The 24,414-nt window shown below is 31.8% G+C and overlaps 1 protein-coding gene across 9 annotated transcripts in view; it reads left to right on the forward strand.

Moving 5' to 3' along the window:
• SATB1 (SATB homeobox 1) overlaps positions 1–24,414 on the forward strand; it is a 107,479-nt gene that overhangs the window by 75,214 nt on the left and 7,851 nt on the right. For all 9 annotated transcript variants that reach the window (XM_087946387.1, XM_087946389.1, XM_026673565.2 and 6 more), the window contains one exon: positions 23,135–23,338. In XM_087946387.1, the coding sequence (XP_087802513.1) occupies positions 23,135–23,338 (204 nt within the window). The remainder of the gene's footprint in view (positions 1–23,134; positions 23,339–24,414) is intronic.

Consider the following 24,414-nt stretch of genomic DNA (forward strand, 5'->3'; position numbering starts at 1 on the left):
CTTTATTTTATGGAATATTCAGTTAAACCTGCAGTATATGTTTAGATAGTCTAAACTTAAGCTTTGATCTGAATGCTTTGTATCAATATAATAAAGGATATGATAGAGTATATCCCATGAATACGGAATGATTTATTTTACAGTAAACATCAATTTCAAGTAAGTTTGGTTAATTGGTAAATTAGAAAAAAGTGACACTAACAACAATTTTTAAAATTTAAAATAAATAAATTTGATAAATTTCACCAATTTCACCAATGAGAGTATCTTCTCAGAGTCCTGGAGTAACTTAATGTGTTTACATCTCTGAATAAGAATGCAGTATTAAAATATATGAATTGTAAGTTTTGACTTAATTTTGTTAGCTGATCATTGTTCTTGGAATATATTTGTATATTTAAATTATTCTGGAAATATTAAGAAATTGGGTATCAAATTGCAAAGTTGACCTAAAAGGTCAATAAGGTTTCTACTTTTTGCCTAAAAAGGAAACACTTTTTCAATCCTGTTTAAATTGACTGATGTCACCCTTATACATGGTAGACTTTAAATTCTGTTATGCAGTTTGCTTTATTATTTAAGCTGTATGTTTGGAAATGTTTGCATTTGGGAATTGCTCCATCTTTCATTATATAAAAAAGATGTTTCTTTTTAAAGTTATATGCTGTAAGGAATACTTAAAAGGATATTTTGGAAATGTTACATCAAAATGATTAAACTCAAGCTGTGGACTGTAAAAAATTACAGCTTTACAGGCCACATGCCTGCCTACCCTTCAATCACTGTCAAAGTGATAATTTCTGCAATAATATGTTTCTTTTATTGTAGGATTCTAAACACCAAGTGCTGTTTAAACATTAAACTGAATTGTTTCTGTTAGCGTTGCACTCACTGTGTCATACATCAGACCACTACAATCTCTTGTGGAATGTAAAATTCTGTCATGAATCATGGCTTGTGTATTGGAAATTACTGTAATTTTGATTGGAAATTACAGGGCTCTTGAAATGTTTCTAATTATGATAGAATGTTAACCATGACTTCAAACCTGTTTGCTTTTATGATATTTCTACTTTCAAAAGAAGCTTATACAGTGTGTGCATTAAGAAGAAATATCTGTTGTCAGCATCTCTTCATATTACCTTCATATTACTCTTCATTATTAATATTTTTTGCTTTACTACAATGTATTAGTCACTAAATTGTATACTATATTTGGTGGCACTGATACTAAGATTTTGTTTTCCATGAATTCCATCTGCAGTCACATGTTGGATTTCATATTAATTTTATATATTGGAAGTCTTTTATTTATTATCTATTTATTAAATTTTTATTTCCTTTATTATTTTTATAAATAACTCAAGATAACAAATTCAAGGCTTCTTCTGTTAGTTGATTTTTTAAAATTATTTAAAAGAAAATTATAGCACTAAAAATCCCCCTTAAAGGGGCAACTTAAATAAACAACTCTCCATTCATTACTGCCTGATAACATAGTGTAAATATTCATTTTAAAAATAATATTTAAGAACATTTAGACCAAAGCCATAATCATTTTTAGTAAAAAGCTACTTAAAAACAACCTGTTGCCTCAAGTTAAAATTGTATTTTTCATAGGAATCATTACCCTTGATTTATAATTTAGAGATACTGCATATGATCTGTGTTATGTGGATATCCATTTACATAATAGCCTTTCAGCTGTCTATAATTTTAAGATTTATATTTTTGAATATTGTTGAATTTATATTTATTTGCTTTTAATCTACTGTAAACTGCCTTTAACTTTCCCCTATTTTGGGATCAGGTTAATTTTTTTTATACAAAATTGTTTTTATGAAAAAAAGTTTCTTTCTAAGAAAAAGAAAAAATATTTTATTTCATTTGAGTTTCCAGCACCAAATAATACTTTTGTTCATAGACAGCACTTAAAACTTTGATTTTTTTTATTCATATGCCCATATAAAATATGTTTTGCCATTTTATGATGACTACTTCAAGCATTCACAATGCCTTGCCATATATATTGTGGCATGGAAGTTTCTTATTTGCAAAACTTTTTCTTCTCTCCAATATTGGGCATTGATGGATGCTAAATAGAATTAGAAGACATAAAACAAGTTTAGGCAAGTGTAGTATAGCATCTTACTTGTATTTTATCAATGGTTTCATTAACAAAAGCTATTATTGATCATTTGTGCAGCATAACTCATATTAATACAAACACAAAAGTGTGTGTGTGTGTGTATATATATATATATATATATATATATATGTGTGTGTGTGTGTGTGTGTGTGTGTGTGTCTGTGTCTGTGTCTGTGTCTGTGTCTGTGTCTGTGTGTGTGTCTGTCTGTCTGTCTGTATATGTATTTGTATATGTATATGTATATGTATATATTACATAATACATATGTATATATACATAAGCATGAAGCCGAAAGCACCAGCCTGAAGATGGCGAGTGGGACCTCATCGAAATGTCGCCAAGATGCTCTCAATCTTACACAGGAAAAGACCCGAACACGCTAAAACCTGAATACCTGTACACGTGAAAATCTATGAATGTATGTATGTATGTATGTATGTATGTATGTATGTATGTATGTATAAAAACCTGGTATGAATGTTGATGATACCTTTAAATTTCCATGACGAACTATTCATCTTGGCCTATCGCATTAGATAATTGTAAAAAAAAAAAAAAAAGATTATCTGGCATAACTTTGTTATATACCTATTACTTTGATGTACCATCCTACAATTAAATCTATATTCAAAACCATCATTTTAAACAATTTTTCATTCCTTTAATCTAAGGGAATTTAAAGAAATAAGCACAAAAGAACATTTCTATTGTTTATTTCTACTTTATTGTAAGCAGTTAAAATTATAAAAATTTCAAAATTTTGGAAGTGAAGAGCTTTTTTGTACTTTTCCCCCTTGCTGATTCAGAGCAGAAATATGGCCGACCTAATATCATTGTCACATAACAATTGAACTGTCTTTTTCTTATAACCCTGTTTTATTTTGGGTTTTTTTTCGTGAGCTGGGCTAGAGCCATCCATTTAGATTTTGCCCTTGGGATCTGTATATATCCCAGTTTTTATAAACTGTATATTGCTAAACGCTGGTCTTTTGCTTGCAGCATTCTAATTTCTTAGTATTTTTTTTAATTAAAAGAAAAATATATTAAAAAATGAAGTGAATGTTTAGAAGACCCTAAGAATGTATTGACAGTTCTTTTGATACCTGTAAAGATTACATTGAGTTCCAGGATTTTGTACACAGAGATAGCTACAAGAGAAAAGGACTGATACAAATAATACAATTTTTGTAATTTTCAAGAAGACATTGTGACTTCATTATGGTTTCAAACAGATGAAAATGTATATGCACCGTATAGAAAATTGTTTATTACAGTATTATCATATTTAGTACCAGATTTTTTTGGTAAATGTTAAAAACAACACAACATACAATATTGATATTTTATTGCCACTTTTCTTTGTGTCTTGTATTTGTGGGATCCTTGGTGCAATACGAGCTTGGTGATTTTCATTCAAATCGTGCTTGAATTTGAAAGCACCATGAAGCGGTATGTAAGTCTAAGTGCTATTGCTATTTCATTACCAAACTAGGTAACATAATCAATGCAGTTATTGATGATGTTAACTAGTTTGGTAATGAAACATCTGCAAGATAACCACCCAGCTCAGAGAGTACTAAGAACATCATAGTTCAACCCTGAGTTACAAATATTTTATTAGAATAGAAAGTGTAATTCAATGAAGACTTACATTGTATATACAATACTTAATTGGTACATGAGTGTTTTAAATTGTGACACTTCATTAGAAACATTCAATATTTTTTCTTTATATAGAGCTTCTTTGTAAAAACATGGTTAAATAGCCTTTTTCAAACATTTATCCTCCTTATGTAATTGTTGGAGAATGTAATTGTCCTGATTTATTTTTCTACCTTTTTTCTCCTAATTCAAAGAGTTATACATATTCTTAAGAGAGAGAGAGAGAGAGAAAGTATATTCTTACACATTTCTTTTCTTGATTCCTACCAATGATTCATATACATCAAAGTGGAATGTACATTTTCACGCTAACATTTTTTCTGATCATACTCCCACTTCAGGGTTTTCAGTTCATAATTCAGGTTTCAATATTCAGGGTTGAATGTAATTTTGAGATATTTAGATTTAAATTTCTTCTTGCTTTGAGCATATTGTGATAGAAATAAAAAGGTAAGTATATGTGGTCCCAAAGTGCTTAATAGTTTTTTTCCCCTAGGCCCATTAGCCTTACCTGCTATAACTATAAATGCTAATAACTTCAATGATTAATGTAATAATAGAGAAAATAGGTCATTTGTATTAACAGTACAAGAATTGGGTCTCAGATATTTCACCCCATTCTTAGTACTCCAAAGTAAAATAACATAAACAGTGTGATTCCCTGGTCAGCTGGGCTAACAGGATTAATTAAGATATATTAACTACATAATAGGAAATTGATATTCTGCCTTTTTGACATAAGAGTAAGAACATAGTCTGAATAGTCAGATGAATACATATACTTTCTTTGATAGAGCAGTTTAAAAATTTGATCAACTCAAGAGAGCGGTGCTTATCCCTGATTCTCAGTCAAGGGAGTGCATTCTGAGAGATGTTTCCGTCATTGTGTGGCCAGCATGAAAGTACGGAATGCAGTAACCTTTCCCACTGAAGCATTGTGCCTATTTATCTACTAATGCTTTCAAACTGCTTGGTTATCAAGAGCTGGGAAAAGTAACAGTAGCTCACCTCATTGCATGGTACTTGGGACTCAAACTCAGGCTGTCATAAAACTCACAAACCAGTGTCTTTAACTGCTGAGCCATCATCCTTTTACTGTGGAGCAGCATAAAGGTTTTTTCACAAGTCCAGTCTCTCAGCAACTCCATGATATTAAAACAAACTGCAAATTAAAAAAGAAATTCCCCTGGAAAAAGAGAGAGAGAAAGATTAAACCATAATGTGTAATGTTTGGTAATTCTGGAAATAAAATTCTGACCTGAATAGGTCTTTGGTCTGAAACAACATTACTTTTTATTTTATATTTTTCTATTAAGGAAACATATCCTTTCACTGTTACTATTTATATGTGTGTGTGTATGTGTGTGTGTGTGTGTGTATAAAAATATAGTGAAGCAATATTAATAGAATACAAGATGCTTCATTCATTAAGATATTTATTATGCCTTCCTTCTAGCTGTGTCTTACATTACTTCATAGTAAAATAAGCTCATAGAAATTCACAATGATGTACATAGGAGTTCTGTAACTCCTCAGGCTGCAGTGTTGCCTCAGTACCTTTGTTTCAGAAAATCAGATCATAGGCTGCATGCTGTCATATAATAAGGTGTCTGATCCTTATTACCAGTTTGTTGATGCACAGACTCCTTCAAATTGACCATTGCAACACATGGTTTCCCCTGAAACTAGCTGTGATAATTAGTGTGGCTCTAATGAGACAGAATGTCACTGATCTTGTGCTGAACTGTTGAGTATCAACGCTATGGATGGCAACTGTCATAGCTTGCCATCTGTGACAGAGCCTGGCATATTCTGTTAGCAAGGTAGAGCATGCTCAGTGAGTTGATTTGAAACAAATGGTTTGTTGCCTGGTCAGAAAGAGCTGTGGTATAGTAAAGGAGATGATATTTTTATATTTCCTGTTTCTGTTATGCTAAATCAGTCACAAAAAATGCTAACTAATCTATTTCAATTTACAAGTAGAAAAATATTTACAGATGTTGTTTCACATTTTTGCTGTTTGTAAGCCAACAGTTCAGTTACTTATTTTCCTTTTTAAGTGAAAGGATTAAGTCGACAAAAATTATTTAATGAAATTTAAAAAATGTCACATTTGCCTTTTATTATTGAACCAGATAATCCACAATCAATCCATGATGTAAATTAATAATTTTCTCTCTTGGAGGAAGATTACCTAGTTTTGTTGTATATACTGTACATGCAGTGTGTGTGTGTGTTTGTGTGTGTGTGTGTGTGTGTGTTTCTATCCCTTCACTAAAGAGATAGCCAATATAGAGGTTTCAAATAAGCAGAAAATTGCCACTGTGATATATACCAAATGTATCTAAGTGTCAACAAAATAGAAATATTATTTCTGACAGAGAAGCCTATGCTTATTGGCTGCTGCTGTTCTTAACTAAAAACACTGATCACAAAATTTGTAGAAGTGGAAGTCCAGCACCGTTTATTATTCTACGATGCTTTGTTGCTTTTTTATTTCCTCTTCCTCTGGCAGACCACACAGGGCTTGTTCTGAAGAACATTTTCACTAATCTGATCAGGCAGCCAAATACGCCGGGAAAACTGCTTTAATGATCCCACTAATTACCTCAAGTCAATATGAACTGTATTATTAGACTGAGGGAAAATATTCCATTAGGTCTCCCCCTTGGGAGTTTCTCCGCTTTGTGATGTCACTGAAGCCTTCGCCCTCTTGCTTGTAATTAATTTTATTTACACACGCAGGCACGCACAAGGTCACACCTGCACAACCAGAGCTGGCCAGGGAGCTAGTAGCACTCAGCCTTAATCAGATCTGTCATAATTACCATTCTGCATGTTTCTGACACACGCTGTGAAATATTTCAATTTAACTGCCGCTACCAGCACAACCAGATGTAGTGCAAGTGTGGCTGCATTGGAAATATTATTCCTCAGGATAAACTCTCTCCTCCTTTTTTTCCTCCGACCCCCTCTCCCTTTTAACAGCTAATGTGGCACAGAAGCTGATGTATCCTGTAAATCTTCAATGCAGCGCTAGATTGATAACAGCAGATTAGACAGTTTAACCACAAACAGCTTGTTCATTTTTCACAAATGAAAACCACATGTGGTGCAACTAAAATTCCAGGCCTCTTTTCAGTGATAGTTCTTTTTCTAGTTCCTTTGTTATTTGAGGTGTATTTCTTGCCACATAGGTTGAAAATCAGGACTTACACACATAGAAAATAATTGTTATCCAAGCTTCTCAAATTATTTCTCGGTAACTACATTTCATTAAACCTGTAATACAAACTCAGTCAGCCAGCCAGCAGCAAAGCAAAATACTCATGAGATATTATTTTGTGTGTGTTATCACCTTAACCTACTTTTAGAAAATATCCCAGAGGATCATTTTTTTAAAAGGCTCATCAGGTTGCAACTATATTTTTTTATTTGCAAAGATATAGATTCTCAGATGCTTGGAGAAATCCTCCTAAATGATTTTTTACTGAAATAAAATAAAGATTGATGATACATCCTTTGCATTCGGGGGAACTTATAAGAAACAGTAAGTTTTGTGATTAAAAAAGATAAAAACTAAAGATACAAGTTATCAACTTACATATTGTTTGCAGTGATTCCTACCACCTATTGCTTAGATTCAACAATGCTACATAACTACATTATATAAATTTACCTCAAGATTTTATATTGCTTTCTATCCTGAAAGGCAAAACTATACCATGTTTTCTAAACATTTATGAGTTAAAACTTAAACAATACACTAAATATGAAAGCATGAAAAATCTTATATTATTGGATTCTTTTTAAAAAAAAACTTTAAATAGTTATTAAATTAAGAGTGGACAATATAGTATTTTCATTGTTATACTTTAAAAAAATATTTCATAGGGTTTATATCTTTTCTACTTGATGTGAAGCCAGTCTAAATAGTTTTCCTTGTCTCAGTTTTTCCCCATAACAGCATTAAGCATTAAGTGAGTTTCCATGACAGAGAGTGAACTTGAACCTGGGTCTTTTGAAGTGCAACACCTTAGCACTACATTTCAGGTAATCCTTGACTTACAACTGTAATTGAACCCAGAATTACAGTTGTAAATCATGCTTGTCATTAAGCAGGACATCATATGTTGTGCTCAGTTTTACAACTTTTTTGTGGCAACAGTTAAGTGAAAGCGACCTTCTTTTTTGGGTCCTTTGTAAATTTGCATGATCACTAACTGACTAGTCATAAATTGAGGAATATCTACAGTATATTGTAATAGGTTAATGACTGTTTTACAATTGAATAGTAAATAAGCTCTTGCTTTTTATACTATGTATGTATGTATGTGCATATCTGTGTATGTACATGTGTGTGTAAATGTGTGTGTGTGTGTATGTGTGTGTGTGTGTGTGTGTGTGTATATATATATATATATATATATATATATATATATATATATATATATATATATATATATATATATATATATATATATATATATATATATATATATATATGGTATTCAGCTTTGTTCGGGTATTTTCCCACATCATTATGATATGGAATGATGACGTGGAAAATACCCGAACAAAGCCGAATACCATACATGTAAGTACCCGTGAAAACTTAAGAAAACATACACACACACACACACACACACACACACACACACACACACATAAATATGCATATATATGCACAAAAATATACATATATAAATATGTGAACATATATATATATACATATGCATGCATGTGTGTGTGTGTGTGTGTATACATATGGAATGGAATGGAATAGAGTAGGGTAGGGTAGAATAGAATAACAGGAACAGAATAGAATAACAGATATATGTGTATATATAAAATACTTGCATTACTTTGTTTTGATCCCTCAGTAAAGAAACAAAAGTTTAGTGAAGTCAAAATAACTTTGGAGGATAAGATATGATAACTATATTATATAAGCAATATCAGAGAATTTTATTCAGATTCTATTTCCAGAAAAGATTATTGCTGGAGTGCTGTTGGTTTGTGTACTCCTTGTGAATTTCTCCTGGGTGTTCTATTGGCTACAATAGTGATCCTTGGGCATATGGAAACTAGCAAGACATCTGAAAGACCCAACTTTCTCAGAGCAGCATTTTTAGAGCTAGATTTAACATGCTCCCATCAATACTCTTGCAAAGCAGGAATAAGAAAATACTATAGCAAAGCAAACATGTACATGTAGTAAAAGGAAGGTTGAAACATCTTATGTTTGATTACGGTGCAAATTCTACAGGAATATTAGATCAATATACATCCTTCCCCTAATAGATTTCTAAGGAGACCAGACAATTTTTACATGAACTTCTGCAAACTTAAATTTTTGCAAAACTGATTATAGGAGTCCTATTTTCATTAGTAAAACATTTGGTTATTTTAAATAATTTTTGGAGGATATATGTTCTGGTGTGTAGTCTTAATATATTGGATTTATTAGTGAATATATGATATAATATAATAATGATGATGATGTTCAAAGTACCATTTGATTTACTTACACTGGTCAATATACAATTGTGTTCATTTGCCTTACTGTGATTCTACTTGTTACCTTTTATTCCTCTTTGTTTTATGTTGCTGGTCATTGACCTAATAAATATTACACAGAGAACAGTGATCCAGCCCTTTGATCTGATTCATACCTATGAATAAAAGTTATTTGCAGGATTATTTAAAATAAAAATGTAAATACTTTTACAAGGGTTGTTAGTTTGTTGGTTTGTTTTGATATAGGCCTCAAATATAGATCTGCTAGGTTTATCAGGGCAAGTACATGTTAGAACTTGCAAATTTTTCAAGGACATTCCTAACCATACTATTTGAATATTATGAATTCTATAGTGGCTTTGTTTAAGTGGCTATACTGTATATTTCCAAGCCAGAGAAGATATCTAAGGATATATATTGCTACTTTTAAAATGATAATAATAAAGGTAGTACATAGCTTCCTCACGTTATGTCATGCTAATTTTTTGCTAAACTGTACAACAGAGTTGGTGTCATTACCAGGGAAAAGGTTAGAGATGGCATGAGTGAGAAACTTTGTATTTGCTTAGGGCCAATGTTCCAGTTTTTTTTTTTTTTTTTTTTTTAGAATTTGTTATTCTCGCAATATTTCTCTTTGTGTGGAGAAATTGTTAGCAGAATTCTGTGCATTCCTGAAAACTGAAGTCAGCTGAACAGATTAAAAATGAATTGCATCGGTTTTAACAATGCACTAAGATCTCATGCAAAAATAACTAATAAAATCTTATGTCAGTTTTTATAACCAAATATATAGATCACTAGAGCCTGGAAAATCAAAAGACTAATTAAGCTTTGGAATTTTGCAATAATTAGGGAAGCTATAGTTAATAAGTAGAAGTAACAGGTGATCAGAAGAGAGGTAATAATTTCATTCCATAGAAACCGATTAGTTGATAACTATGATAATATAAGTATTATTGTTGTATGTTTAAAACATGTCAGTAAAAGTTACAATTATAGGACGATGCTATAGGAGGAACTCCTGTTTTATCAAGAACTAATTGAAATTAAAGTGAATTGTGGTTGATTACATGCATAAAAGAAATTTGTTTTTCATAATAATTTACATTAGGAAAAATGTAATAACAAAATATTTAACAATACCTGAAAAATATAAAATAAAATGTGATACTCTTGAAAAGTAATATTCTTACAATCTTTGCTTGGTTTAAAAATACGGTATAATGTGGGCTCATCGCTGTTCTCTGTTTGTTGTCATACAGATTCCTTGTAGAATTCATCATAAGTATGCTAAGATTTCCCTCGTAACAAAATTTTAAGTAAAGATTAAAAGTAGAATTAAAAATCCTGATTATGAAGGAGTATAATTAGTCATAACAATAGAAAGCTATTATAATATACAAGTTGAAAGACTTGAAGAATGTGAGCAGGGGGTGAAGAAACATTCATTATTTTTCATTGTCCTAAACATTTCCAAGGGTAAAAAATAGCCCTTTCCCCCCCAAATCTTGCCTTTTTATTTTTATAACTCAAGACTGGCTAGTACTCCATTTTTCTCCTATTTTCCCCATAATAACAACCCTGCGAGGTGAGCTAGGCTGAAGGAGAGTGACTGGACCAAAATCACCCAGCTGGCTTTCATGTAATTTCATATTTTAACAGAAGCATAGTGACTGTTTAAACCCTAGCAATCTGTTTTATGACATGAATTACAATTTGTAATTTAACATTCAGGCCTGAATTTATGAACTGACATATGATTTATCTTATTTTAATTTTAAGAACCTTTTTGACCAATATATTTTTGCCTATAATTGCAATTTGCAATATAACAGTATAGTATTATAATATTAGACAGAAAACAGTTGGAAAGAAGGAATGAAGGACAGATTATGAGTTTGTCATTTTATTTTTATTACATAAGAATGTAAATCTTAATACACTGTATTACAATGAGTAATATTGTAGATAATGACTTTAATTAAGAATTTATGAATGGCATTTATTCTACTGGATAAGTAATTTCATGAAACCTAGAGTTAGGAAAAATAAATAAATAAATTAAGACAAAAAATAAGTGTAACATTATGTAGGGACAATTTTATTTTGCATTAATGCTCATATTTTCCAATAACTTAATAAAATTGGAGAGGTTGTGTTCATACATATTTCATCTATACAAGCTATCAGTAATTCTATACATTATCATACTAAATTATGATGAAAAGAAAATTAGATTTGTCTTTGTACCCATGCTTTCAGTAGACTAGTTTTTAAAATGTATTTTGTATGTTGTGGTACCATTTGGTAGAGCTAAACCAGTTCGGAAAAACTTCTGGAATTCTTTTCAACCTTTTTACCAGCAGCATCTTTTATTTACTTGTTTGGTTTTTTAGAGTTTTTTTAATCCCATCTTTATTATTTTGTAACTAACTCAAGGCAATGAACAAATATCACATTCTTCTTCCTATTTTCCCCACAACTCTATGATGTGAGTTGGTCTGAGACAGGGTAACTGACCCAAAGTCTACCAGCCAGCTTTTATGCCTAAGGCAGGACTAGAACTCACATACTATAGGAAGTATCTCAATTTCTGTAGGAAGTATCTGTATTTTCTTCTGTGTGCTGAAGTAACATGTGCATGCTGTACTTTCTCATACAGGAGTAATCCGGCTATGTGCATATTTTGCTTGCATGTGTTTCTAATCAAGATAGGTGGATATATATGACCTTTGTGCATAAATTACTGCATTCACCTCAAGCTCTGTCTGGTCCAGGTATGCACTGAGAACAACAAAGTGGCTGATATTGTTCTGCTCTAATCAGCAGCATTCCAAATAACTATCATTCCCATATTGTTTGGAGTTTTTTTTCTAGATTGTTCTTCTTTCCGATCACACTAAATGTGATTTTATATTCAGAGGTCTTGCTGATTGAAAGCATTCCAGCCCTCTACAGAATTTATTTCTAACATTCCTTTGATTTAAAATAATATTTGAGAAATGAAAAAATGCTATTAATGCTATATTTACAGTTAAGTAAACTTAAAATGTATATAATATTCTATGCACAGTTATCTGAAAGAAAACTCAATTGAACATAAAACTTCTGAGAAAATGTATGCAGGATTTTGTTTTCAGACAGAAGTATTTTTCTGAAAGGCTTTAATTGATTAAATTAATAAATGTAATAACATATTTTATTTTATTATACTAATAACAAAATCTTGCATATATTTTCTCAGTGGAGCCTAAAATATGGTATAAATTTTAAGTTTATCTTAAGTGTAAATATAGCATTAATAACTTACTATTTTTTCATTTTCATTTTAAATCAAATAAATTTTTGGGACAAATATTAATCAAAATTGATATTTGATCTATCTTGAATCAAAAGCAGATTTTGAGGTCCATATGTGATTTTCAATAATCAAATGACTTGATTATTAATACATATTTGTTTAACAAGGTTAGTTATTTATTATTTTAATGCTAATGTAAAAATATTTATATTTTGCAATGTGAGGAATCTGAGTAGGAATAAGGATTGTTAAAACAGTTCTTTGTGTGGTTGACCTTCCCAGTTCAGTTATGTGCATTCTTTGCAGTTAAATTTAAGATATGTCCATAACAAAACTCTTGTATTTCAAGGTTTGCAAGTGCATTTCTTTAGTTCAATGTATAAATCTCAGAGAAATGAAATTAAGCTGATGTTTTATTATTTGAATAAACCCAGTTAGTGGTTCAGATGTATATATGTATCAGTCAAAGGAGTTTTTTTAGCCTCCCCTTCCTTTTCACATCCCATAAAGCTATCCTTTGTAACTTAAGAGATTTTTCTGGAGGTTGCCATCAAATGAAAGGTGTTGAGTGGAAATATTCTATTAAAGAAAACAAGAAGTTGTTGAGGATGGGGAGACAGATAGATAGTTCTATTTTGACATGGAGCAAAAACTATATTGCTGGATTGCCTGCAAATTCCATGATAGCTTTGGACTATACTCAGGCCCAAATGCTAGTGCTTCAAAGATTGAGTGACACTGAATATCAGTCTTAAGTCAGCTCTCTCAGATCTCTAGAATCTCCTACATTCAGATTCTTGGGACCAGCAAATGTCTTGTAAACATTCTATTAATTGAGAAAAGGATTTTTTGAGACTAGGCACCAGATGTTTCTTTCAGTACTTTATATTTAGCAAAAATCCCCACATCCCAGCATCTGTGGCAGTGGTGGGATTCAATTTTTTTTCTACCGGTTCTGTGGGCGTGACTTGGTGGATGTAGTGTAGTTTGGTGGGTGTGGCAGGGGAAGGATACTGCAAAATCCCCATTCCCGCCCCATTCCTGGGGGAAAGTTACTGCAAAATCCCATTCCCTCTCACCCCACTAATCTGCTTTCCAGCTCCATTCTCCTGTGTAGGGCAACAAAAAAGACCCAGCCGATCAGCTGGGACTCCGAAGGCAGAGAATAGATGGGGGTGGGGCCAATCAAAGGTGGTATTTTCCAGTTCTCTGAACTACTCAAAATTTCTGCTACCTGGTAAATACCACCTCTGATCTGTGGCCTTGTGATTCTAGGGAAGGATGTGTTGAAATAAGCTTCTACAAGGCTTCTACAAGGGCCATCGAAGTAACACTGTAAGCTCCCTTTTTCTGCAAGTGCCAAGAAGAATGGACAATTTCTATAACTTATACAATATTATGAATCTACCTCTATTCAGATTCAAATCCCAACATCACTCACAGATTAGCTAAACTTTTCACCATAATAGTTAAAACTAGATGACATTTAACATCAGACTAAACCTGATAACTCAAAATCCTTGAACCATTCTATTTTTCTTATCCTTCTCTTATTTTCTCTCCTCCTCTTATAGAGCTGTAAATTATTTCATAATAAACATGTAGGAACCAAATAAGTAAAATCAATTATATTCAAAGTATTTCAAGTGGAAAGTTATTATTTTAGAGTATTTATATGTTATATTAAAACATTTAGATAAATAAAATATATATCAGCATTTAAATGGTTAACTAAATGGTTATTTGGTAATATACCTTTGTACTTACTGTAGTTACAGTAATATTACTGTATATTACTGTAATATAAAGGTATGTTATACTATTATACCTTTGTACTTAGCAGTTAATTCTTGCAATTTCCACGCCATTACATATTTAAATAAAGTCTGATATTCCTGCTCTAAATAACTTTTCTTCCTCTTTTTTCTCTCTTTTGAGTAAATTGTACCCTTAACTATATTCAAATCCCCTTTTCATCCTGTAACATTGTTGCTGAATTGTACCCACATCTGGACATTGAGCATAATAAAAAAAAATATTTGAAACAAAATAGTCATTCAATGCATTGGAAGAGCCTATTCTATGACAAACTTTGATCTTTTTTGAAATGCCTAAACAAAGTTTCTCTGTTTTATTTTTCCTTCTATTTCCCTCTACTCCTCCCTCAAATCTTCATACAATTTTGTTCCTATATTTTCCCCCAATGCAGCTACCCTCTCTTCTTTCCCTTCCCCATTCCATCTGCATTTCGATTTCTTCACTATTGTTTTTACTGTTTCTCCAGATAGGATGGAAAAGAATGCATTTTATGTATGAAAGAGTAGTCTGTGTATATAAAAATATCTTGTGTAACCAGATACAGGATAAATTAATTTTATAAATATGACATGTTATTTTACAAGGAGTTATTTTTATTGGTGGTTATTAGAGCACAATAATATTAAAACATTTTTTTGTTCTTCATTTGGCTTTCTTTGAAATGTGGCTTCTACTATATGAGTGGGGATACATATAAAATACATGCAACTAAATAAATATGTTATAACAACACATTTATTGGGAATACCAGGATAAGTTTCAGCTGATCCTATGGAGAAGATATATATGATACAGGATTTTTGTCTGTAGTCTATATTTGCTCTTTGAAGGTTGATTTTAAATTGCTTTCCTTTGAGGTAGATGCAGTTCTTGTGTTAAGTTAAATATAAATTGTTAAAGCTTTGAGTGCCATTTTTAGAGTCTCAAGGGGTACTTGGTATGTAATAATTTCTGGCATTTCTATAACACTTTCAAGTACCCCAGATATTTCATATATAATGTATCTAATTATATCTTTGTATCAAAATCAGAAAAGGAACATTGTTTCAGGTATCAAAGAATGGGTATATGAAAGTCATTATCTGCCTGTGACCAGCATTTATGGGAAGCTCAGTTTCAAATTGGATAGTTGCTGCTTAATTCTGTTGATATTACAGTTTGTAAAATATTACTCTGTTCTTAATGTATCTAGAAATATTAGCTGTATTTCAAAACATATGCACCAACTAAATTGCAAAAAAAAATGAAATAGATATATAATACTGAAATATAAGCAGGATGGTGGGGATATTTTGATGGGTAGAATATTTAAAACATTTCATTTTTCCAATCAGGGCTGAGGATGGACAGTTGCAGTTTTCTTTACTCAACAAAGACATAGAGGTTTAAATCTGCAAATTCAGTAATTTTTGCTGGTTTTGCAACATTTTTGTGTATTTGTAGTTGTAATCAGGAAAGAGCATGAGGAACAAATGCTGCAAATGTATGCAAATGAGAGAGAAAGAAAGATTGTGCAAATAAAATGGTATCTAATATAAGGGAATAGATAATTTAGGCAAACAATAGCTCAAATTTAGATAATTGGAATACAGCAAAAACTAGAAATCTCAAGTTTGACTTGTTTTTTTTAAAACCTTACTAGAACAAAAACACAAAGTTGGAATAAAGCTAATTATGAGTTTTTAGAAATATATTTTATATAACTGTTTAAAATATACTTATACATTTTTTTCTTCCATTCAATCAAGTCCGATTCTTGGAGAATAATTTTCCACTGTCTCCTTTTTAGGACTCCTTTTTAGGAAATGAGTGAAGGTAGCTGGCCCAAGGTCATCCAGCTGACTTTGTGCCTGAGGTGGGACTGGAAATCAGTTTCCTGAATTCTAACCTAATACCTTAACCAACATTCCAAGCACACTCTCTATCCAATATTATTCTATGTTATTTATTTCTACATATTGTTTATGGAATCTGATCTACAGATCATATTATAAAGTCACACTTGCCCAAATATTGATGAACCTAATATTTTTGTTACAGTACACTGCAACAGTTGTAAATGTGAATCAGTTGCCAAGTGACTGAATTGTGATCATGTGACTACAGGGCTGGTAAGAGGGTCCCAACTTCAAGGACAGGTCTTACATTACTTTCTGAGGCTGTTGTAAGTTTTAATCATTGATAAATAGTGGTTGTAAGTTGAGGATTATTTTGTTATCACATTTACTTAATTCCTGTTGAGTTCACAGACCCATCTGTGGCAGGCAAGACTTTCCTGTCTTCTCATACAGATTGGCAGCACATTTAAATGGTCAGAAGACACCTTTTTCAATAACTTGGGATAAACTATTTGGTGTTTTTTTTAGATATCTGTTAAATTTTCTTCCTGTGTCCTAATTATCTGTACGAAAATACATTCAGAATATAGGCTTTTTTTCTTATTACCCATATCTTGGATTCTTCATTTGTAGAAGCAGTAAAGGAACAATATAATATTGCAGTTATTTTAATCAAGCCAAAAATTATGCTCTTTCAAGAAGAATGGTGATTCACCTAATGAAGAGTAGCACTGGGCCAACTCTTTGGAGACTCATTGTTATATTGCTAAACCCAGGCAATAATAGGGCCATCAATGCACTGAATAGAAGCAGCTCCTTGTTTGATGAAGCTATAACAGAACTACTTGAAAACAAAAAAATATATTAAAATTTCCTTCAGACATGGAGCTACAATTTGATAGTACTGTAGTGACTGTTTCAACCACATTCTGATAATCCTTTTTATATGTACACTTATGTTTCGGAACTCTTCATTTCTAAGAACAAACTTCATCTGTATGGCCATAGAAACATATTATTTATGGGAATATTCAGCAATGAAGAAAGTCAATATGGAGAGTTATTCTTGAAATGTAGGTTTTTTCTCTGAAAAAAAATGTATGCCTCTATGACACACACGTATGATTTGCAATGTAATTATGTTCATATCTACTAAATTGCACTAGAAATTGCACTTCTAATTTAGTACATGTAGTTGAGATGGGACATATGTGCCTACTTTATATTACTGAATTCCAACTATCAGAATCTCTCACTGATCGTTAAGTTAGTTGACTTTGATGGCAATTATAGCCTAAAAACATTATAGTCTATAACATCCATATTATAAGAGGATTTGATCCTGGAGATTCAGGGTTACACATCTAATATATCTCAAAATTATCTGTTAGACCTGAGCAGGTAATTTGATGAGACACTTTCCTGGACATGCAGAGTATTTTCCAAGGTCTGCATGATAGACTTTGGGCTAAGAATTGTTAATGCAATATATCCAGACAGCTGCTTTGAATGTTTTGCAAATCCTAGTTGTATAGGGAAAAGTTTAGTTATATATTGAAAGCAGAAATCTTTATATTCTTTTTAACAAGTATGTACCCTTTTATTATAAAGAAGTCTGTAGTAATGGAGATTGTTTTAAGAATGCTGTAATATTTAAATGGGGTTATTAGAGATAAAGAGAGAGAAAATCAAGGCAAATGTTTTTATTTCTGGACATGAGGAAGGTGGTTCTGATTAAATTACAAGTTTATTAGAATGAGATATAAGACAATGCATCTTTTCTAACCTCAGCTTTAATGCCTTTAATCAAATAATGACCTTCTGGAAATAGTTAATTTTAAGCATTTGGAAAGATCAATACCACTTTGCCACCAAAAATGGCCCCAATGATGTGAAATTTGATGTATTTAAAGTACCCTTTTAACCGAGTAAATAATTTAAAATGCTTTCAGTAATCTTTTGCCACCATTATGTATCTCATTGTTCAAAGCATGATTCTCAAGTATGACCAATCTTTTGATCTTGGAGATTGGTACCCAAAGAAAGTTCAGTGAGTTTGCTTTCCTTATATACTTATGCAATCCTCTTATTAGAGGGGAAAGTATCTGAGTTTGTGTGTGTGTAGATGATTGGGGGGGGCAGGCAGGCAGACAGAGAGACGTATACAGTTTTAATGATTTTTAACCTGTTTTCTCCTTTTGGTGTAAAGGTGAAAAATAAGGTGACTCATTATTTTGGAAGTCCATTTTATCCAGTTTGTAAAACACTGGTATGAAATTAAGTTTGAGTGCCATCAGTTTTCTAAATGGGAAAAATTACTCCCTATTAGCATGTTTGTGGGCAGATTAAAAACAGTCTTCATTAGCATAAGGAACACTTACTGATTCTTTATGAAACTAGAAAATTATTTGCTGAATGATAAATTGCTAGCTTTACAGTTGGTTGTTGTTGACAATGAGCTCATTCAAAATGCGTATTGCAGTTTAGCCTACAAGACTGAATTCCTTTTTACTCAGAACTACTGCTTAATGGATTATGTACTTAAACCCTGTTCTTACTACATATGAAACGTAATTCATGCTTTTCATGAAAATATTTGTATCAAATATTATGCATATTTAGACTGATTTCTTTTAATACTGTGTGTTTTTGTGATACATTAAACTACAGAGATACAACAAAATGCATTCGCATATAATTTTAGAAAAGAAAAAACCCTCATAATACTAAGATTAGGAAGCATGAGTTAGCCTTTTCAGTGGAAAAATCTTATTACATCATTTTAAAAAAATTAAAATAGGAGTGGGTACCGGAGCAGAAGAGCAATACTGTGTTTGATATGCTTTGTTGCTAAATATTTTGGGCATATGTAATGAAAGCATTTGTATTCTAAAGTATTGTGGGTTAATTTTACTAGAAAATACATACAGATAGTGATATCCCATTGCAGCCATGGTTAACTTGAAGATCTAGCCCCTTGTCTTGTCAGTCCAAATTATATCTTTATCCTTGGTTTCAGTGGATATGGGGTTATATTCTATTACAATAAAAATTAAAACCAAAAGCTTTATTTATGTTTGTTTGGACAGCATTATTCATTCTTACTAATTTATAATTCACATTTTGAAGTTTTTTTTTTTAATGCCAAGCAGTAAAATAATTTACCAAAACTTTTTGAAATCAGAAATTTATGGCTCTTGCAATAATAAGATGCAAAAGCATTACAAATAACACTGCTGTTTTGTTTTTGTTTTTTTAAAACATCTTATATAATTGCCACTGAATTGTTTGGCAATTGATTTTCTGTTTTAAAATGTTATGTTTCTCTAATAGCATTCTTGGGGGTGGGGGGGAGACTTAGTTGCCTCCCTTTCATTTTTTGTTAACTGTAGCAAGACTTACATATGTCACTCAGCTACTATAAAGTGCATAGCAGTTTTTCCTTTGTGGCAGATGGATTTTAAACTTGACTTCTCAATAAATGTAGGTTTACAATACATAACTTTACAGGATTTGTGTTGTATATAACAGGTTTGAACACATTATCTCAGAATTCATCTGCATGGCATTTTCAGCTTATCCCAGGCCCCATGCCAGTATCTTAAGTAATAGAGAGAGAGTGTAGTGATTGATAGCAGCTAAAGGCGTGATTTTGAATAGAAACAAAGGCTTTACAACAGAAGGTGTCAAATTAAACTTTGTCGGTTTGAAAAGTAGTAACATCCTGAAAGTTCATCTACATATTTACATGTGACTAATGTTTATATTTTGCTTTCTTTGCTCCTTCTTTATATGCAGTGCAATGCTGCCTGGCAGAGTTGCTGCACAGTAGTGAAGGGTGTTCCTACTGTTGTTTTAGGATGTATTTTTTTCCAAGTACGTACAAGTCCTAAGGGCAGTCTTCCATATGTGTTTTTATATACCAATATAGGAGGGCTTTTAATGAATATGTAATTTTAATGAACCCACACACACACACAAACATTTCAGCCATTGTTCCAGATTAAACTAGCCACTCTGAATAGTAATGCATTCACTTCTGGCATAGTTCCAGTTGTGTAGGCCATACCTTTCAGTTTTGATTTTACCCAAATGAACATGCTCCCAGTGAGAAATATCTGAAGCATGACGCATTTTTCATAGTGTTACAACTATTACAAGTTACGTATATAAATTTTCATTTGTTTCATTTGTTTGTTGAGTTTGAATCCTATTAGCCATTTTGTTAAACAAATAAAATATGTGAATTACCGCTCAATAAGAATTTTTTTATAAAAGCATCTCCCACTGGCAGCAAGGGTAAGGATGGGATGGGTTTCTCAGGAGTAAAAAAAATAAATATGCCAAATAATTGTGGAGTTAACATATTTGGGGGAAATGTTACAAATACTGTATATTTGTTTTAGATTTTAAGATACAAAAATTCTATATTGCTTCATTAAAAATATTTCTAAAAATTTAAATATTATTTTTAAAATATTAGCAAGTTAGGGATAATTTATTTTTTATAATAAAAAAAGATATGTTTCATGTTTTAAGTTTCGGTTGTATTTTGACAAAATGCATTACATTTAATCTTTTAAAATTACTAGATCACCCTAGAAAAGCTACTGTATTTAAACATGCAATTCATCACACTATTTGAGGGGGGAAGGAATTGGAAGAATTATTTCAGGGCAAAGGTTAATAGCCAACTACTGGAAATGTTTTATCGGACATAGGTAATTAATAAGGATAAGTTGACACTCGAAACATAGAAGTGAGAAAAAGAGCAAAATACTTTGTAAATGGGTAGATTTTGTTGTGGTTTTTTTTTTCTGGATTCACTTTTTGAATCATGCAGACTGTTAGGAAATAAGAAAATTTGATAATATTAAGAATATCCGAAAGGGTGTTTTATAGATAGATATATTTCATCTATTTATTTGATCAAATATATCTTTGCTTTAATGTGGCATCATTACTTTAGTCCACTAAAGTTGAAGATGAGGCAGAATCACTTGTCAATTTTTTTTATTACCAATTAAGTAATTCTGTCTTTCATATATGTAAGAGCTAGTATGGTCTAATGCACCAGCATAGAACGCTTCAGTGGATTTCTCAGAGTAACAACATTTTTTCTTCCCAAGCTTTCGCAAAAAGAACAAAAATTTTGGTCTGCTTTAATGAACAGAATAGACATTCTAACTTTGGGCTGGTTTCTATCACCAAGAAAAACTTGCAAACAAGACTTCTTTTCTAAACTCCATTTTCATTTTTTAGAAAAAAATTTCAAGCAAAGATGCTTGCATGTATTGAAATTGGTGGTCTTTTTGTCTAAATGATATGTTCAGTATGTGTTGAAAAAATAGTTTTTCACTGGATAACGCAACTGTGCTAGATATTTGTCATCAAAGATTAAAAGGAATCAATCCAAAAGAAAAACTAAAGCACACTGTTCTACTATTCCATGGAACATTTCTACCAGGCAGTCTGCCACTAAAACTAAGATATTTATTAACATTTTTAAAAACTACATACCATATTTATAATACTTAGCAGTTCCCAGGGTCTTTTCAGTGGTTGCCCATACCATTTATCACTGTGTTTTATCTACAATTTACAAACACCCTAAAATGTTTTATATTATCAATAAAAAACTATATTATCAATATTTTCATCGATTTTTGTTAACAGTTGTTAAGAGTTTAATCTGTGGATTAAACAGGATTTGTTCCTGTGTTTTAATTTTTTATTACATTGTAATAAGACATTGGTCTTCATAAGTAGTATTTCAAAATAGGAAGTTAATGTTAACAATATTTTTAAACTATTCTATAGTTAAAGCATTCTAGCATTTAAACCTAACTTGCCATGGACAATTATGTATCATTTTTGTATTTGTCTTGAGGCATTTAGACTGATAAAGCTACACATTGGTGTTTTTTGTCATATTTGCTCAGTTTAAATATAAAAAAAATTAATGCTATTGATATAATTTAAGACGGCATGTAGGCAATTGCTAAACCGTTAAGGAAAAAAAAAATCTGTGCATCTATTTTAGAAGCAAATTAGCATTTGCTAGAGTTCTCTTGGGACAATCTTTTGGCATACTTTCAAGCTTGCTTTCTACTAGAACATATCTGGATTAAAGCAGGTGCTTTTATACATAGTTTTCATGGATATATGCAACATGATTCAAAAATATGATCCTGTTCATATAATACTTAAAATCATAATTTTCAATTTTTTTTTCAAACCAGAAGACTGAATTGGCTGGAACATTATCAACAGGTTTTGATCTGTCTGCAGAGCCCTTCTGAGCACTTAACAAGAAAGAAGATAGTCTGCTCAGTAATGTTTCTTCAAATAGGTTCTGAATTATATGATTAATGTGAACTAGGATACATTATCTAATTCTGAATTAAAGAATAATATCATGATTCTTTTTTTTAAAGTAATATGGGTATGGTTTTTTTCCTATCATACAGATGCAAATTTTTATTAGATAAAAATCACCCTTAGAGATACTAGTAGACCAAACTCAAATTTCATGTTCTTTTTTCTTGTATATTTGAAATAATGATGTGCTGCAATTGATTTCTCTTAACAAGTTCAAAGTTATTCTTAATCTAGATATTTGTATACTAGGTTGGTAAAATTCATGACACTAGCTTTATATACTGAGATTTTGCCTACGAAATGTCTATAGGATTCTCAAGAAGAAGTGAGATTGGGCAAAGATGTTCAATTTGTTTTCAGTTTATTTTATTTTCAGTTTATTCAGTTTGCTTCCAAGGAAAATGCTTTTTGGCACCTAAATTTTTGATAAAGTTATCTAATGTTTTGCTGATCATTGTCTTAAGGGCTGGCTCTGTGAACTCTTGCGTTGGAAAGAAGATCCCTCACCTGACAATAGAACTCTGTGGGAGAATCTGTCAATGATCCGGAGGTTTCTCAGTCTTCCTCAGCCTGAACGAGATGCCATTTATGAACAAGAAAGCAATGCAGTTCATCACCATGGTGACAGGCCTTCTCACATTATTCATGTTCCAGCAGAGCAAATGCAGGTTAGTTTACCTTGACCAATTCAGTTTAGGAGTAAGGAAAAAAAAACAATTTATTCTTAAGAGAAAACCATTTGATCCAGGGGTGGGATTCAAATTTTTTAACAACCGGTTCTGTGGGCGTGGCTTAGTTGGTGGGCGTGGCTTGGTGGTCATGTGACTGGGTGGACATGGCTTGGTGGTCTTGTTATTGACTGGGCGTGGCCAACTCAATATCACTCACATCGAGGCATGCATCTCGTGGCCTCCTGGCCTCTCATGACTGTGGGGATGCTGCAACAGTCGTAAGTGTGAAAAATGGTCATAAGTCATGTTTTTCAGTGCCATTGTAACTTTGAATGGTCACTCCACACAAGCAAACTACCAGAAAAGGAAGGAAAAAAAAAACTCCAGAGAAGTTCCTGAGACAGGAAGTCTAGTCCTGCCAAGAATGTAATAAGGGTTAACGGAGAGGCAGTTTCGGTAATGTTTCCTTCCTGCCTTCCTTACAGGATTAGGCCAGTAATTTCTTCTAACAACCAGTTCTCCGAACTGCTTAGAATGTTAACAACCGGTTCTAGCAAATAGGTGCGAATTGGTAGAATCCCACCCCTGATTCTATCTCTTCTTGTTTTGTTAAATAGAAATGTTTTAGTATGAATTAAAACACTCATCTTCAGTAGAATATGTGACTTTTTTTCTCAATGCAAAGGTATTTGTGAAAAACAATTTTAGAAGCCCTCTGTTGGCAGGTCTTCCATGTTGGATTTCCAAAGTTCATTTTAAACTTAAAAAATAATGGGCACATGTAAAAATTGCTTTAAAATGGGCTCACTAATAGAATAATGTGAAGCATTTTTCCTTTGTACCACTTTTTATACCAGCAACTGGGTGAATTGCTAAAAGTGATAACATTTTTTTTAAAATGGTATAAGTCTCTCACATGTAGTCATAAATTCATAAATGCATAATGCTTAGCTATTTTAGGTGTTATAGCTTTAAAATAAGTTTGAAGATTCATTGAAGCATACAGAAGAGGAATAGATTTGGCCCAGTTTTCTCATCCTACTTACCCTCAGTTTGAAAGTTAGGATGAGTCA

Source organism: Notechis scutatus, chromosome Z (assembly GCF_049901735.1).
Source record: "Notechis scutatus isolate UNSWTSFEM ecotype Mainland chromosome Z, rNotScu1.2, whole genome shotgun sequence".
Classification (NCBI taxonomy): domain Eukaryota; kingdom Metazoa; phylum Chordata; class Lepidosauria; order Squamata; family Elapidae; genus Notechis; species Notechis scutatus.